Here is an 18,378-nt window from a genome sequence, read left to right on the forward strand (position 1 = left end):
CATACGTGGCTAGAGCTGCCACCACACAATATCAGTATTGGCTCTTAGCAAAATAGTTTGACAACCACTGGTCTAAACCTTAAGTCACCCTCACATATGACCACGTTAAAGGAAGTTTCATGGTTTTGTGTGAACTAAAAGTTTCTTTCAGTGTTTTTTACTTTCTTTTTAGAAGCTGGTGTATTGTGGGTCCATTGTTGTTAATAGATACAGTGGTGAACTTCGTTGAAGAATTATATTTTGAAGATAACTTCAGTGGCAGAATTGTAGCTAGTTGAAGGAAATGTTACTCAGATTCAGCATTGCTGTGTAAAGGGTGGTTATTTTTATGCAGTTACAAATAGGCTCTTGATTTGATTTCAAACCAACAGCAGTTTTTTCAAAATTATATACATTTTGTTAAGGAATAGTAATTAACTGTTACACTGTTCCTTGTACTTAAAACTGAAACGAGGGTTATCGTTTTGCTTTTAAGGTTTGCATAGAACTGGAAAATAATCCTTCATATGTTTTCTGCAAACTGATTTTCTTAAATCAACTCTGTTACATTGTGTAGACTAGTTTATGAAACAAAGTAATTATTCATTTATATTTATCTGATTGTGATAATTCACTGCAATTACAATCACTACATTTCCTTTTTTATAGCGCCCCTTTTCATGCTCATTTCTGAAGTAATTTTTTCCTGACATATGTTTCTGATTAATATTATTATTATTATTATTGTTATTATTATTATTATTATTATTGTTAATAGTAGTAGTAGTAGTAGTAGTAGTAGTAGTAGTAGTAGCAGCAGTAGTAGTATTGTGACATAAACTTAAAATCCTGAGTTTTTTGAGCAATTTAAGAACAAACTTTTGAAAAGACAAAACCTTGCTTACATCTGTTTCAGCACATTATAGTTTAATGTTCAGCCACTAGTATATCCAGTCCTGCATTTGTAGCCTGGCTGTTGTGTTTTGGTTGAGGTGTTGCCCAACTACCCATTGTATTGGAGAAAACACCTGATTCTCACTAGACTGATGTCCCTGCAGGTGTTGGGAGTTTTTCTTAATTACTTATGCTGAAAAAATGCCTCCATTTTTTGGAGAATTTGGTGTCAGTCCCATGAAATATCCACAGCTGAAGCTAAATAATATTTGGTGTGTTCCTGAACACCTCAAAGACAAATTCAAAAAGCGTGTGTATGCCAGACAGAGAGATGATGATGTACGAGGGTGGTTTGAAAAGTTCTCGGAATGGAATAGAAAAAAGTACTAACATCACTTAAACTTCTTTTATTTTTCAATGTAGACTCCTTTGTACATGATGCACTTGGTCCAACGATGTTAGAGTGCCTTGGTCCCATCTAGAAAATGAGTTTCCTCCAGACCTGCAAAATAGTTGTCAACTCGGACTATCAATTCTTCGTCTGAAGTGAATCTTTCTCCACAAAAAAAAAAAAAAAAAAAAAAAAATAATAATAATAATAATAATAATAATAATAATAATAATTCAGTTTTGGGAAGAGATGGAAGTCTGACAGAGCCATATCAGGTCAATAAGGCGGGTGTGGCAACGGTATTCTCCAGTAATTGTTTGCCCAGTGGGGAGATAATCTACAAATAGAATCCCCTTCACATCCCAGAACACTGATGCCATGACCTGTCCCACCAAAGGAATTGTCTTTGCTTTCTTTGGTGGCGGAGAATCAGCATGTTTCCACTGCTTTGACAGTTGCTTTGTCTCGGGGGTATAGAAGTACACCCAAGTTTCATCTGTGGACACAAACCAGTGTAAAAAATCTTGTTCTTTTCTCCTAAAAGGGGTCAAACTGTTATCACGTCAAGTTGAACAAATATATTTCAAGGACGACACAATACATGTAAGTCACAGATCAAGTAAACAAAGTAAGACGTGTGTACACTGTAACAGTCAAATCAGCACTGAGTCAAAGTCTAGCGGCCGCTGGTTGGCTGGCCGCTTAGGTGGCGCTGCTGCTGCATGGCTGGCAGACAGTGCTGCATGTAGAGGATGCGCGTAACTGCGCGGCGGCACTTTGAAAGATCAGTTAGCCACAACACACACATTGTTCAGATTTGCCCATTCTCATGTGTTTTTGATCCATTGTCGAGAGTCACGGCACCCATCTGGCATATAATTTTTTCATTTCTAATTCTTCAGTTAAAATGTGATACACCTTTTCAGATTACATCTGGCAAGCATGAGCCATTTCACATACTTTCAGTCGGCAATCCTCCTTGATCATTTTACGCACTTTTGCAATGATTTCTGGAATAGTGACACATCTTGGCCGACCACTGTGCAGATCATCATGTAAGCTCTCCTGACCAAATTTAAATTCATTTGCCCACTTGGTAACATTTGAATATGAAGGAGCAGAGTCCCGCAGTGTATTCTGGAAATCGGCATGAATGTCCGTTGCTTTAATAATTTTTGTTACAAAGTATTTAATCACTGCTTGAATCTCTCTCTCTCTCTTCTTTCCCCCCTTCACAAATCACTACGGAATAGCCACAGAGCCACATCACTCTCTTCCAAGAGTACTGATGTGGCGCGTGTATACAAACAACAGTCCAATAAATATCACTTGAATAACTTGTTGCACTAGCACTGACCTCTCGTGGTGATTCAAACAACTTTTCAAACCATCCTCGTATACAGATATACTAAGATGGGTAGAGTATTTATCAAAGAAAAGGACAAAGTTTGAAGTAAAGACATTCACACTATGTGAATCTTGAAGTGGGTATACATGGATTTCACAGGAAAAGGGGCGAAATTTGATAAAACTTGCAATGGCATGCGACAGTCAACTGAAATTGTAATGACGTTTATATAGCCACTTCTGAATAAAGGCTATCGCCTAACTGTCGATTACTACTTGCTTCCTCAGCTTGATGGCCTGCTTGTTTCTCAGAGAACTTGATATATGGGACTGTATGGCCATACAGAAAAGGCATGCTTCTACTATTTTGTCATAAGAAACTAAAGAAGTGGGATATTGTTGCTTTACAGAGGTGAAAAGTGACAGAAATTTGATGGAAGGACAACAATTCACAATGCTGAAACGAGAGCTGTCAATTAAATTGCTTTTTGGAACATGTGTTACCTGTTCAAAAAATGAGGGGGTAAGAAAAATTCTCAAAGAGTTCCATAATGCTGTTATTGAGAACATATTTTAAAATACAAGAAAGAGGAGTTTGCTCCAAAACTAGCTGGTCATCTATCTTGAAGCACCAACCCCAAGTGAGTGAGTGGCCAACATTTTTCTGTCAGTAATTCCTCCCACTATGAAGAAACATCATCTGACAAGGAACTGTAAGATGTGTAACTGTGTTCAGGATGCAGATGGGGGAAAAAGTGTGAAGGGGTTCAAGATGATGATGTGAAGACTGTGATGTTGCCCTGTGCATTATTTCCTGATTTTGCGCTTATCACAAACTACAAACATTTAGAGCTTTTGTGGAATTCATGCTTAGACTTCATATCTATACACAGAGTAGACTTTCAGTTTTAGGCCACTTTACTCAGTGTCCATCACAATTATTCTTGGAATTTTGTGTGTGGCAGTATTCAAATTTTTGTAACTCATTACTTTGGGCATTAAGAGCTAGCTGTATGTATCTATATGTAATATCATTCATTAAAGGACGTTATTCATTAATAAAAAACATTGTTTTTGAACATGTGTAAGGGGCTAATTTAGAGGACAACAAACAAAAACCAATCAAGAATTATGAAAAGGATAGATAGCTGCTTGCTGTAAAGGTGACATGTTGAGTTGCAGACAGGCACAACAAAAAGGCTATTACGTACTAAGCTTTCAGCCAAAGCCTTCCTCAGAAAAGGAAGGAAGACAGGCATGAGCAGGCACACCGCATGCACACGTGACCAGTAGCTCCAGTCACTCTAGCTAGATAGCTATTGTTGCATTGAATGAAAGCATCAGCCAGAAGTGGGACAGAGAAGGGGGAGGGATAACAGATTATTGGCAGGGGGAGAGAGGAGCACTATCTGGTGGAGAGCCCAGTGTGGAAGGCAGCAGGACAAGGCTTTCAGGGCCAGTGTTGTGAGGCTGCAGGGCAGGGGGAGAGGAGCATAGATGGGAAACGACTGGTGGGTGTGTTGACATAGAGTGGTGCACAATGAGGGTGAGAGTACGTGAATTATGAGGAGCTTACAGGACAGGGTGTTGAAACTGTTTGGTGGAGGGTGTGGGGATGGTAGGTTATAGTCGATTGAAACCAGGATAACTTCCAGAGCAGAAAATATAAGGATACCTGCCATCTCCACAATTCAGAAAAGCTGATGGTGGAGGGGAGGATCCAGATGGCTCAGGTTGTGACGCAGCCTTGAAAATAAAGTAGGTTATGTTCAGCTGTATATTGTGCCACATGGTGGTCCAATTTTCTCTAAGCCATAATTTGGCAGTGGCCATTCATCCTGTTGAATGGATGGTTGGTTGGTAGTTACACCAATATAAAAAACTGTGCAATGATTGCAGCAGAGCTGGTTTATGACATGGTTGGTTTCTCAGGTGACCCTGCCTCTGATGAGGTAGGATAATTGTATCACAGGACTGGAATGTAAGTGCTGGATAGGTGGCTTTTGCAGGTCTTACATCACTTTGGTGTGTTCGTGCTTGGCTGTCAAGAGTCCCCTGCCTTTGCAGCACCTTTTCCCTTCAATGCTGCATGCCTTTCCTCTTGCTATTCTTTGTCTCATCCCTTGGGGAACATGTCTGGGATATTTTTGGGAATGTGTTTTTTCATTTTCAATAGCCTGACATCAGAACAGTTCCACCATTGTTTTTTTCTTTCTTTCTTCATTCCCCTTCTATCCTTCCTCCTCTTTGGTGCTTGAGTTTCATCTTTTTCTGCTTCATCCCCCTGTGCTCCTGGAGGCTGGCCCTCATGTCTTGACACGTAACAGGTGACTGGGTAACGCATAATTCCCACCTCATGTCGACAGGTAGGGTTCACATGTACTCCCTGGTACAGGCCAGCCCCAGGGAGGGGTGATCGCCTGAGCTGTTACCTTCCCAAATTGCAAAGTGATCTCTTGTCAGGTGTTCAGTGGGTGTGACCCGAGATGTAAGTAATCACCTAAGGCAGGTGAGGCCCCCTCTGAGGCAGGCCCCCAGTTGAAAGGAGCGCACCATCAGAGACATTGGAATCGTGGAAGATCTTCTCGCAGTGAACCAAAAATCATCTTCTCAGGCGACATCTACTAAAACATAAACAGAGTGAGGGTAACAATTCAAAGACCCTCGCACTGGCTCCTCGGTTCTTCGTTGTTTCGTGTATGGAAGACATCAGTCTTTTGCTACAGTTAATCCGTTTATTATTCAGAAAGGTGTTGATGCAATTGCTGGCTCTGTGAAATCCAGCTGTCATCTATGCAATGGCACTTTGCTTTTGGAGACCATTTGTGTGATTCTCAAGCACAACAACTGCTTGCCACTTTGCTACTACATGGCTATCTTGTTCTTGTCAAGGCCCATTGAATACTAAATTCTCCATGTGGTGTTATTTATGTTTGGCTTCTCGATGGTATGGCTGAGGCAGAAATCCAAACTTACCTCCCTGATCAGGGCACCATTGCAGTCCATCAGGTGACAAAAAAGGTAGCGGCATCCTTAGTGCCCACATGCACTCTTTTTTTATCCTCACATTTGATAGAATAGTGCTTCCGTAGAAGATAAAGCAGGCTATGAAGTCATCACTGTCCAACCGTACATTCGGAACCCGACGCGTCGCTACCTGTGTCACCGTTGCAACCCCTTTTGAATGTCCTTTAGACACCCAGCCAAATGTGTAACCTGTGACAGGGATGTCACCCAGCTTTTTCCCGCTGTATCAATTGCAGTGGTGATCATGCAGCCTCCCCCCAAGATTGTCCTGTGTATCTCGATGAGAAGGTCGTCCGTGAAATCTGGGTGGAGGAAAAGTGCATTAGCTTATCGCTCACAAGTTGTTGGCTAGTCGAAAACCCCGTGTTTTACCGTCCAGCACTTACGGTACCATTTGTGGTACCTCCCGCTACACATAGGACATGCAGCCTCAAGTACAGACCGCAGTTGTAAAAATGCCCAGGATCACGGTAGCAATCCCGTCTCCTCCTCCTCCAGCTGTACAAGAAGCTGCCAAATTTTTGTCTCACATGGTGAGATCACCTGCTACACAACCGGCAGGCCTGAAAGGACAGGAGTAGTACACCTGTGAAGAAATTTTACACCCCTCCAGCCAACAAACATCTGAATCGTCATCTGCCAACTACAAAGGCTCCAAAAAATCAAACAACGGCAAATGCTGTTCTCCTTAGCCAACTCCGAGATCCTCTTCAACGATGTTGCCAACCTTTTTTCTGCCCTGGACACTGCAGACCAACTGAGGGAGAACACCATTGCCTCTGTAGATTTCGTGGAGCAGGAGCCATCCAACCTCCGCACCCTGTAGCAGGGAGTCTTTGAAGGCTGGCGCTCGGCAGCTGTCGTGACGCCCCTTCATTTTCCCCACCTCCCCTTTCCTTGTCATGACACTCTTCCAATGGAATGTTCATGGCCTTAGATCCAATGAGGAGGAACTACGGCTGCTGTTGGAATCGCAGAGTCCACTTATTCCCTGCCTCCAGCAAACAAAATTGCGTCCACTTTGACCTTCCCACCCCCGAAGGTGGCATTCCATCTACAGGGGAGTCGTGCTGCTTATCTGGGACAATGTTCATAGTCAAAACATCTCTGAACACCCAACTGCAAGCTGTTGGAGTCTGCATTTGCCTTCCTCAACTCATCTTTTCCCTTTGTATCATTTACATCCCTCTGTCCTTCACTGTCACCAGGGTAGACTGCCTCCAGCTTGTTGGGCAACTCCCTCACCCCTTTTTGCTGCTTGGTGACTTTAATGCACACCATCCCCTTTGAGGCTCTCCCAGAACCTGTCAGAGAGGTGCCCCCTTGGCTGACATCAGTCAACTCGACCTCATCTGCCTTAACACTGGAGCAAACACGTTCCCTTCAGATTCCACACACACTTGTTCCTATTTTGACATCTCATTCTGCATTGCCCAGCTTGCCCTTCACCTTGAGTGGTCCATTCTCTGTGATATGTACTTAAGTGACCATTTCCTGTGTGCTATCCATTTGCTGACTCCTACCCCAACTACATGCAAACCCAAATGGCAGCTTTCTAAGGCCAACTGGAGGCTTTACTCTTCCCTGGCGACCTTGGACAAACAACTTTTCCTCAGTTGTGATGATCAGATAGAATACCTTATCAACATTATCCTTACCACTGCAGAATGTTCCATTCCTTGCACTTCATCTTTACCACACCATGCCCGGGTTCATCCAGAGCCAGAACTTCACCTTAACACTTTCGCTGCGGCATTGGTGCAGGTGCGCAACTCTCCATTGCAGTCTGGCAAGTGCGAGTGCGGGCTGGTAACACTGTGAAATGGCAGGTACCACTCTGAGCTGATGCTCCTAAGCACACCTGACAACAGGCTGACGTCAAGACCTTGTAAGATCTGTAGGATCATGTTCTATACTGACTTAATGATGACACCTTAGATGCATTACTTCAGATAAGTTTCGACTATTGTGGTCATGTTTTAAAGTCTGTTTGCTGTCTGACACCTATAGGGGTCACAGGTGTCATTCAAATGTTCGTGATTTGTTGATAATGTAACAAAAATAAAATTCAAACAAGCAACAAATCCACTGCATTCAGGAAAAATTTGGACTCCGAAACGCAAATTCTTAAGAAGGAAAAAAAGGAAACTGGATTCATTTGAAATTGTATTTACTTCAAATGCGCATCTGAGAGAATTAGCCATGTACATTTATCATACACACCCTACGTGGAGGGTTCTCTCTTGTCCCCCCCCCCCCCCCCCCCCCCCCCCCCCCCCCAATCACTTCAAATGCGGTGCTATTAAAACAAATTTAGCACAACAAATTCTTTCACAAAAAACTGAAGTGAACGCTTTACAACGCAATAAGAAATAAGTCGAATTAACACAAAAGAAAACCTCATTTTCTGAGTACTCATGAAAAAAGTTCTAACCTTTCATGTCATAAAAAGAAACCATGCAAAGTCAAAAGAAATAAAAGAAGTTGTCTTTGATAATTGGAATTTCCCCGATATTATCGTGTTTTTGCTACGTATGGGAAATTATACAGCAGTTCAAGCACTATCCAGGTTTGTCTGGGCAGGATGCACACTCATATGGTGTATCAGTGCGCTTCCCTTGTTCCGCGCACTTCTTATACCGCTTCCTAATAACTTGCTTCTTGCCTGCAGTAGCTTCCCGCTTTTGCACAACATGTTTGTTTGTGATGTTTCTTGCTCACATTTCGTGGAATGTCCATTGGTGGAAGGAAGCTCTTTATAATGTTCATTCTGTAATCGTACAACGTCATTTTATTTCCTGAGTATTTGTTGTGCAGATATAGAGAATTGAAAACTAGGATGTCAATGACAGGAAAATCTTTCATTCACATAAATAATACGATAACATCTAATCTTGTTTATCAGTCCCAGACATACGCGCATTGTATCTAATAATAGGCAAAGGTTTTGTGACTATTTGCTGGCGCGCATTCTTCACTTTCTCCATTACATTTAATGTTCTGTGGAAATGTAGGAAACCTCTCGTTGATCCGTCCATTTTCCGATCATAACTCGATTAGAATACCGCGCAATTGTGTCTCCTCTCCCAAGTTTTGCCGATACAACTTCTTCGGGGATATATTTCCTATTTAATTTCAGAGTACCTGTTGAAAGTGTTTCTAGGTTCAACAGATTTGTAGCTAAATGAAAACTGTTATAATAATTGTCCAAATAAATGTGATGACCAACATGCAGCTTTTCTGCCATCAAATGCAAAACGACTTTTCCAGCGTGACCTTTTCTTCCTATATCTTCACTACATCCCACGTACACAGGGCACTTATTTATGAAACCGTCTTCATTGTTGAGCATGTACATCTTAATGCCATATTTATTACGTTTTTCTCTTTATGTATTATCTAAACGACAATCTTCCCCTCCAAAGAATCATTGATTATCTATTGATAAATCTCTTCCCGGGTAATACACTTGAGACATTCTCGTGTTAAAATAATCCAATGTAGGTCGTATCTTATATATACGATCGTCTGGTTTTGAGTTTCCTGGAAGTGGATTTTTTGCAAAATGCAGAGATGATAATACACTCCTGGAAATGGAAAAAAGAACACATTGACACCGGTGTGTCAGACCCACCATACTTGCTCCGGACACTGGGAGAGGGCTGTACAAGCAATGATCACACGCACGGCACAGCGGACACACCAGAAACCGCGGTGTTGGCCGTCGAATGGCGCTAGCTGCGCAGCATTTGTGCACCGCCGCCGTCAGTGTCAGCAAGTTTGCCGTGGCATACGGAGCTCCATCGCAGTCTTTAACACTGGTAGCATGCCGCGACAGCGTGGACGTGAACCGTATGTGCAGTTGACGGACTTTGAGCGAGGGCGTATAGTGGGCATGCCGGAGACCGGGTGGACGTACCGCCGAATTGCTCAACACGTGGGGCGTGAGGTCTCCACAGTACATCGATGTTGTCGCCAGTGGTCGGCGGAAGGTGCACGTGCCCGTCGACCTGGGACCGGACCGCAGCGACGCATGGATGCACGCCAAGACCGTAGGATCCTACGCAGTGCTGTAGGGGACCGCACCGCCACTTCCCAGCAAATTAGGGACACTGTTGCTCCTGGGGTATCGGCGAGGACCATTCGCAACCGTCTCCATGAAGCTGGGCTACGGTCCCGCACAACGTTAGGCCGTCTTCCGCTCACGCCCCCAACATCGTGCAGCCCGCCTCCAGTGGTGTCGCGACAGGCGTGAATGGAGGGACGAATGGAGACGTGTCGTCTTCAGCGATGAGAGTCGCTTCTGCCTTGGTGCCAATGATGGTCGTATGCGTGTTTGGCGCCGTGCAGGTGAGCGCCACAATCAGGACTGCATACGACCGAGGCACACAGGGCCAACACCCGGCATCATGGTGTGGGGAGCGATCTCCTACACTGGCCGTACACCACTGGTGATCGTCGAGGGGACACTGAATAGTGCACGGTACATCCAAACCGTCATCGAACCCATCGTTCTACCATTCCTAGACCGGCAAGGGAACTTGCTGTTCCAACAGGACAATGCACGTCCGCATGTATCCCGTGCCACCCAACGTGCTCTAGAAGGTGTAAGTCAACTACCCTGGCCAGCAAGATCTCCGGATCTGTCCCCCATTGAGCATGTTTGGGACTGGATGAAGCGTCGTCTCACGCGGTCTGCACGTCCAGCACGAACGCTGGTCCAGCTGAGGCGGCAGGTGGAAATGGCATGGCAAGCCGTTCCACAGGACTACATCCAGCATCTCTACGATCGTCTCCATGGGAGAATAGCAGCCTGCATTGCTGCGAAAGGTGGATATACACTGTACTAGTGCCGACATTGTGCATGCTCTGTTGCCTGTGTCTATGTGCCTGTGGTTCTGTCAGTGTGATCATGTGATGTATCTGACCCCAGGAATGTGTCAATAAAGTTTCCCCTTCCTGGGACAATGAATTCACGGTGTTCTTATTTCAATTTCCAGGAGTGTATGAACAAATACCAGTCTCTGCTTATACTCATCACTATTCCTCTATTCTCAAACAGCGGTTCTTTCTTCCAGTAGTCTTGTAATCGCGGATATTTAATGTTACCCATATGTAACGAAACACCCAGGAAAACTATTAATTTGCCTATACTTAGAGGTTTCTGTTTACAGATCCTAGATCCCTCTTTTGTATTTTCGCTCAGCAATATGGTGACTGCATTATCGTTTGTTTCATCAACTACAAGTTGCAACAATTCGTCTGAAGAAATCCATAGGAGAATTCCCAGCAGGATGAATTTGGAAATTTTCTTCCTCCATAAATGGGTGATACTGCATATTATGTGCTTCTTTATGCCAGGACTCACCTAGATTATCTCCGTGTGACAGGTTGGGCTCTTTTTCGTCGTGATCCGTATCGTCAGATTCGGAAGTGTCACAAAACAGATTCGAAAGTTGTGTTCTCATGCTAACATCACTCTGCAATTCTTCTGCAGCCTCTAAATGACAATCTCCGTGGTATGCCTTCTCCTCACTACATAGAAAATTGCTGTCATCTAGTACCCTAAGTAACTGTTCCTCTGTCAATTTAACACTTTTCCTGCTCCTTTTCACATTGGAAGGACCAGGTGTCGGTTCAGTAGCCGCCATTACGAACAATATATGTTCGAAAACTGATCAAACAAAACAAAAGTTTACACGCTTTAATGCTAGCTTAGACTCTGCAACTACACTGAGTAATGCGACAGTGAGCGCGGACGCTTATAAGCGTCAGCCACACTGGCTCGTGGCTTGTTGTGACGCTTAAAAGCATCAACCGCAGCGATAGTGTTAATGAAGATCCACACACTGTACTGGAGACATATCGATTCTTAGGACTGGTTTTAGACACCCGATTGACTTGGCTACCTCACCTTTGTCAGCTTGAGCGGAAGTGTTGGCAGCACCTCAGTGCCTTCTGCTGCCTGAGCAACACCATCTGGGGTGCGGATCGCTCTACGCTGCTGCAGCTCTACAGAGCCCTTGTTCAATCCCATTGTGATTGTGGAAGTCTGGCTTAGGGCTCAGCGGCGCCCTCGGTGTTGCGTTTACTCGACCCAGTGCACCACTGTGGTGTTCGCCTAGCGACAGGAGCTTTTAGAACAAGTCCAGTGACCCGTGTCCTGGTGGAGGCCGGAGTCCCTCAATTGAAGGTTATGCGTGCACAACTGCTCGCCAGTTATGTTGCATGTGTTTGGAGTTCTCCTGCGCATCCGAATTACCGTACTTCTCCCCCACCCCCCCACCCCCCCCACCACCACAGTGGTTCATCTTCCTTATCGGTGGCCCAGGTCAGGGGCTCTGATTGTGGTTTGTGTCCGGTCCCTTATGTTCGAACTGGAGTCCTTCCCATTACCTCCTGTCCTCGCGGTCCGTTCATGTATACCTTCATGGTGTACATGCCTCAGATTCTTCTCAACCTTTCGCATGGCCCCAAGGACTCGGTTAACCCTGCAGCTCTCCGCTATCACTTCCTCTCGATTCTTGAGATGTACCAGGGCGTGAAGTGGTTTACACCCAAGATATGATGGCTAATAGTCACTTAGGCTTTGCATATGTTCATGGAGGACATTGAACAGCACTCCTTGGCAGATGGCTGCAGTGTTTTCACTGCAGAGCTGGCGGCCATATCCCGTGCTCTTGAGCACATTTGCTCATCCCCTGGCGAGTCTTTCCTCCTGAGTACTGACTCCTTGAGTAGCCTATAAGCTATTGACCAGTGTTACCCTCGCCATCCTTTGGTAGTGTCCATTCAGGAGTCCATCTATGCCCTGGAACAGTCCCATCGTTCAGTGGTGTTTGTGTGGACCTCAGGACACATCGGAATCCCAGGCAGCGAACTTGTCATCGGGCTGGCCAAACAGTCTACGCAGAAACCACTTCTGGAGATGGGCTTCTCTGAAACTGACCTGCGTTTTGTCTTACGCCGCAGGGTTTTTAGGCTTTGAGAGATGGAATGGCATAACACTACGCACAACAAACTGAGTTTCATTAAGGAGACTACGAATATGTGGAAGTCTTCTATGCAGTCCTCTTGCAGGGAATCAGTTGTCCCCTGCTGGCTCCGCATTGGCCATATGTGGCTAATGCTTAGTTACCTACTCCGTTGCAAGGACCCATCTCGGTGTCACTGTGGCTCACAAATGACGGTTGCCCACCTCTTGCTGGACCGCCCACTTTTAGCTGCTCTGCGGCGGACTTTAAACTTTCCTGGCTCCCTACATTCAGTGTTGGGCGACAATGCCTCAACAGCAGCTTTAGTTTTATGTTTTATTCGTGAGGGTGGGTTTTATCATTCGATCTAAGTTTTAGTGCATGTTCTCTGTCCCTGTGTGTCCTCCACCTTAGTGGTTTTAGGTTGGAGGTTTTAATGTGTTGCAGAGTGGCTGGCTTCCCCTTTTTAGAATGAGATTTTCACTCTGCAGCGGAGTGTGCGCTGATACGAAACTTCCTGGCAGATTAAAACTGTGTGCCCGACCGAGACTCGAACTCGAGACCTTTGCCTTTCGCGGGCAAGTGCTTTACCAACTGAGCTACCGAAGCACGACTCACGCCCGGTACTCACAGATTGGAAGGTAGGAGACGAGGTACTGGCAGAAGTAAAGCTGTGAGTACCGGGCGTGAGTCGTGCTTTGGTAGCTCAGTTGGTAGAGCACTTGCCCACAAAGGTCCCAAGTTCGAGTCTCGGTCGGGCACACAGTTTTAATCTGCCAGGAAGTTTCTCCTTTTTATTCTCATGGTCAACCAGCCATGGTAATCTGCTCTTGTTTTGATGTCTTCTACATGTTTCTTGCGTCTCTCTGTGGATTTCTTGTCTGATTTTAAATTTTGTTGCCCTTCTATCATTCTTGTGGTTTATTCCTTTCTTCCAGCTGTGTTTTTTCCGTCTCGTTATTTTACTCCCACCATTGTGGAATTGCTTTAATCGGAACAAAGGGCTGATGACCTAGCAGTTTGGTCTCCCCCCCCCCCCCCCCCCCCCTTTAAACCAACCAACCATCTGGCTTTACTACTAGCAATTTCTGCCCAGAGAATATGGAAGGTTTGACGTTATTAACAGCAAGAGTACTAACCTGAAAGATCTTATCTGGAGAGGTCTGTAATGTGCACAGTCTCATTAAACATAACAGAGCAACAGATCATGGAATAATACTATTAGTAGAACTGTTCGTAAATACACTTAAAACTTCCGGGCTGATAGGCCGTGGTCGAAGTATAAAACTATCTCCTGACGTTTTGTCTCCCGCAGTCGGAGATGAAACGTCAGGATCAAGTTTTATACGTCGAGCACGGCCTATCAGCCCGGAAGTTTTAAGTGAAGACAATACTGGCTGTGAAAAGCTTACATTGTATGTTCATAAATAGTAAGGAGAAATTGATGAAACGGCACACTGCAAGGAGTCTGATCACAGAGCATTGCTTGGAATTTTCAAGTATCCAGTTTGCAACAAGGAATCAGTAAAAAATTCGGATTCTGATAAGCAACATATAAAAGGACTATTATTTTACTTATTGCCCTATGCACGTGTTAACCATTATTAATCATTTTTCCATCTGAATGGAATGGAAAGAACATATCAGAGTGTGATATTGAAACTGTAGCAAATACTGCTGCTGTGTGCTACGACTGCAATAACTGGCTGTTGCCATGCGAGTGTGCATTCGGATATCTGTGAGGTTGCCTGTGTACTGTTTCTAGAAAAAGTTAGTGTTCAAAACCTGGTTTGAATGCCGATTTGTGTTGTGTGTTTCTGTGCTCCCTGCATTGATACATTGTAGGTGAGTGGTTGCCTTTCCCTTATTTTACATATAACTTTGAACACAAAAGCAGTTAGAGACAAAAAGGGGCACACGTAGAAACAGTAAATAAGTTCTGTTCCACTGTGTTAAATTTTCCTGCAAATTATGCAGTATGATGGATCGATTTTTAATTTCTTATGAATGACTGGCTAGCATTCTTTTTGGGGATACAACTTCTCGGCCAGACGCAGTGAAATGGTGTGTGTGTGTTGTGCCGTCTACTCCAGAAGAAGGCCTTTTGGCCGAAATCGTACTTGTTTAGTTCTTTCTTTTTTTTCCCACATGTCTGCGACACAAAATCTTCACTTTAAGGTGAGTAGCAGTGTATTGTTTTCTTATAATACCACCAATCATCTCTTCCACCTCTATTTGATTGCTTCAGCAGTATGATTGTCTCAATCACCAAGAGAAATAAACTTCTTAAAATAGAGTTGTTATGTGGCTCATTGCTGGGAATTGTGTTGCCTGGTCACAGTGCGGTTCCATTCTGGCTAGCATATACAGATCTCGAGTTATTTATAACTGAGAGGAAACATGTGCATCAATAAATATTTTGTAATATTTGTATATAATTTTGATTTGATACCTTCACATGGAAACAGTAGGAATATTTTCAAATTTCCTCTTGACAGCATTTAAACATTATTAGCAATTTCATGTAACATATTAAGTATTTTCGTTACTTAGTTTTCAATATTGTAACAGGTAATTCAGGAGGTGATTCACAAGATGTTGGTGCACAAGATCAGCCTGCTACATCTGAAAGTACCAGTGGAAATAGTCAACCTACAGGAACATCACCTAATTCTGATGATAATTCAGGAAGGGGTCCAGAGTAAGTGAAATCTTGTACATTTACAATCAGATTTGCTACAGAAGACAGAATAAAATTGTTCTGTAGATTAATGTGTTATAGCATAATTTGTTAGTTAATATCATTGCATCTTCTGTCTGTGGTGAAATGAAGTAGTTCTTAAATATAGTTGACATGACTTCGCAAGTGAATACATTTCTCTTATGACTGTTTGCGGCTTTTCCAAAGTTGTTGTAGAATGAGATATGCACTTAATCACACAGTCAGGTTCCTGTTTGGAAGATCTGTCTGTTGTTCATGATGAGGAGTGGTTATTAAAATTACTTCGTTTGTTGATTTCTGCATATTTAATATTAAGTACAGGCTACAGTGCAAAAATAGGTTTTAACACACCGAGTTACAAGAAGAAAAAAATATCAGCGTGTTTTTTTCTAGTATGCAGACCTGGCTACAGAGAGGAAAAGCAAATATTTCATTAGACTTCCTAAAAATAAACTGCAATATTTAAAGTGAATGAAATCAGTTCTCCAAAAAGACAAAGTCTCTCTCATAGTTGTTTTCTGATTCTCATGCCATAGACAAACTTAAAAGCAGATTTTTATTTGTCATCAACAGTAAAATGTTGAATTTCCAGGTGGGTTAATGATATTTAAATTTTGAAGCTGTTGCACATTTATTTCCCAATTTACTGAAATTTCTTTCCATTACGTTATGCAGAAGGCTCTTCCATATAGTGTTTAAACCAGAAGATGTAGCAATGTCAGCCAGTCTTTATACTTTGATGTATGTAGAACTTATATTATAGAAAAGTCCTTAGTTTCGTCACTTAGTAAGAGAGTCTTACATTTTGTAAATACACGTACACATTATTGTTATATGCTGCACCAAATGGTAATCAGCTTGTTTGGAAGTTCAGGCATGAAGTTTCAGCATTTGCAATATACATGCCACTCACTCACTTTTTTTTGTACTCACACTGCTAGCCAGTATTTGTTTCTGATTGTACACGAGATGGTGAGGGTCCAAAACAGCCTTGCTCATAAGGTGCCTTGGTAAGCACAAGCAATATTGCTCAATATTGATAAAGTAAGCCTTTCTCCGTTAGGAAAGAGGGAACTAACAGTTCTGAAAGTTACAATAACAATAATTTCTCCTACTTTGTGTGTGTGTGTGTGTGTGTGTGTGTGTGTGTGTGTGTGTGTGTGTGTGTGTTTAACAAAATAAAAACATTAAACATACTAAAACTGAAAAAGAAAAACTTTTGTTTGTAAACAATAAAGACATACTGTTTCTGTCACATGCAAGGCAAATAACAAACTTCTTACATGCACGACAAGGCATACTGTGCAACATAGGAGAATTAAATAATTAGTTCCTGACCTTGGTAAATGAATGGTGGAACAAGATTAACCCAACACATATATCTGCAACAGATGTTCTTCATACTGAGCTCAGAAGGTGAAAGTATTCATTGTGAACCTCTGGTTTTTATTTATTTATTTATTTTTATTTTTTTAATTTTTTTTGTGTCACTTTAAGTTATAATCTTCTATAGATGAAAATATGAATAGGCTCAGGCAACTCGATTTACTGAAACCCTGAATCATATTAATTTAACTTTCATTCAGAGTGTTGTTTGAATAAAGCTTTTTCTTGTTGTTCATCATAGTAGTTATCAGATGTCTCTATGTTGTCAGTTACTCATCCAGAATTTTTGCTGATTTTCTGATTTCTTTTGTAGAACTGTTAGGACAGCTGCTATGGGTGAAATTCTGGCTACAATGACAAGAATTCAACAACGACTGAGTCCATTCATTCAGCAGTACCAGCGCTTAATGAATGAAGATCCACCGTTTGATGAAAATGTTTGTACCCGGACAATATTTATTATTTCTATTTTGACTTTGTGTGTGCGTGTGCGTGTGCGTGTGTGTGTGTGTGTGTGTGTGTGTGCGTGTGTGTGTGTGTGTGTGTGTGTGTGTGTGTCATTGGATTAATCAAATAACAGAAACTATGTGCTCAAGAGCAGAAAAGAAAAATTGCAAGTGGGTATAGATGAAACTTGCGGTTTCTTAGAAACTGATCTTCATTGAGCTTGTTTGGTTTCACTCAGTGAGAAATCTGAAATTTGATGTCTACATTCGAAGATGAGCATAATGTAGGCTCCCGTCACATTAAGTCTTCTTATAATTTGGAGACAGTTCGTTGGTTTGCTTTTGAGAGTGTAGAAAAAGGGCAGGGGTGATACAGGAGAATATGTCTAGATTTAAAGTTGTGGATAGCAAGGTAAAATGAAATCATTAAAAATCCTTGAATAGGAACAGGTTACTTTGATGATTGCAGATACGCGGAAAATGTGCTTGGAATTAGCAGAAAATTATCGGAGGTCATGTAGACAATTGGAAAGTCTTATGTAATGGTTGTATGTGGCAGAAATTTCCCCTATGATGTCGTAACACAATTTACAGTTACGGAGAGTAGAAGCCAGTGTGGATAGTTTGTAGGATGGGTATGACACAGTAGCTAACTGTGGGATTGTTTTGAAGATTGTGAGGAGCCGTAGCTGCAATTCCAACAATGTAATAAAAATTGACACGTTATCACAATCTACAGACTTACTCTACATGTTACTCATTGGGACATTCTGTCACATGAGCACAAAGTATGTTTACAAAATGACGCACACCGGTGTTTTATTTTGACTCATACTGCCAGCAAATTCCTTAGAAAAGAAAGAAAATGTGCTGCTGATTATCATTCTACAGCATGATCATGCGTGACCTTGTACTGCCAGTGTTACTGAGGAGAATGTTCATGGTCTTTAAATGGAAAGTTATTCATACCCTCCCTACAATCCTGACTTGGCACTCTGACTACAGTCTTTTTGGCTGTGCGGAAAGCGAGCTGCAAGATCAACACTAGAAATATTGGAGGGCATCCAGAAAGCCGTGTCAGTTTCTTCAAGCAGCTAGATCAGACTTCTAATGCAAGGTATTTTTTTCCTCATAAAATGTTGGAAAAAGTCTGTATAAAGATTTGGAAACTATAAGTATGTTGGAAACTGACATAAAAATCTGTAGATTAAG

The 18,378-nt window shown here is 42.6% G+C and overlaps 1 protein-coding gene across 6 annotated transcripts in view; it reads left to right on the top strand.

The window, feature by feature from the left end:
- LOC124615782 (large proline-rich protein BAG6) overlaps positions 1-18,378 on the top strand; it is a 227,613-nt gene that overhangs the window by 89,158 nt on the left and 120,077 nt on the right. For all 6 annotated transcript variants that reach the window (XM_047143900.1, XM_047143945.1, XM_047143927.1 and 3 more), the window contains exons 8-9: positions 15,184-15,313; positions 17,034-17,157. In XM_047143900.1, coding sequence (XP_046999856.1) covers positions 15,184-15,313; positions 17,034-17,157 — 254 coding nt within the window. The remainder of the gene's footprint in view (positions 1-15,183; positions 15,314-17,033; positions 17,158-18,378) is intronic.

Source organism: Schistocerca americana, chromosome 1, assembly GCF_021461395.2.
Source record: "Schistocerca americana isolate TAMUIC-IGC-003095 chromosome 1, iqSchAmer2.1, whole genome shotgun sequence".
Lineage (NCBI taxonomy): Eukaryota > Metazoa > Arthropoda > Insecta > Orthoptera > Acrididae > Schistocerca > Schistocerca americana.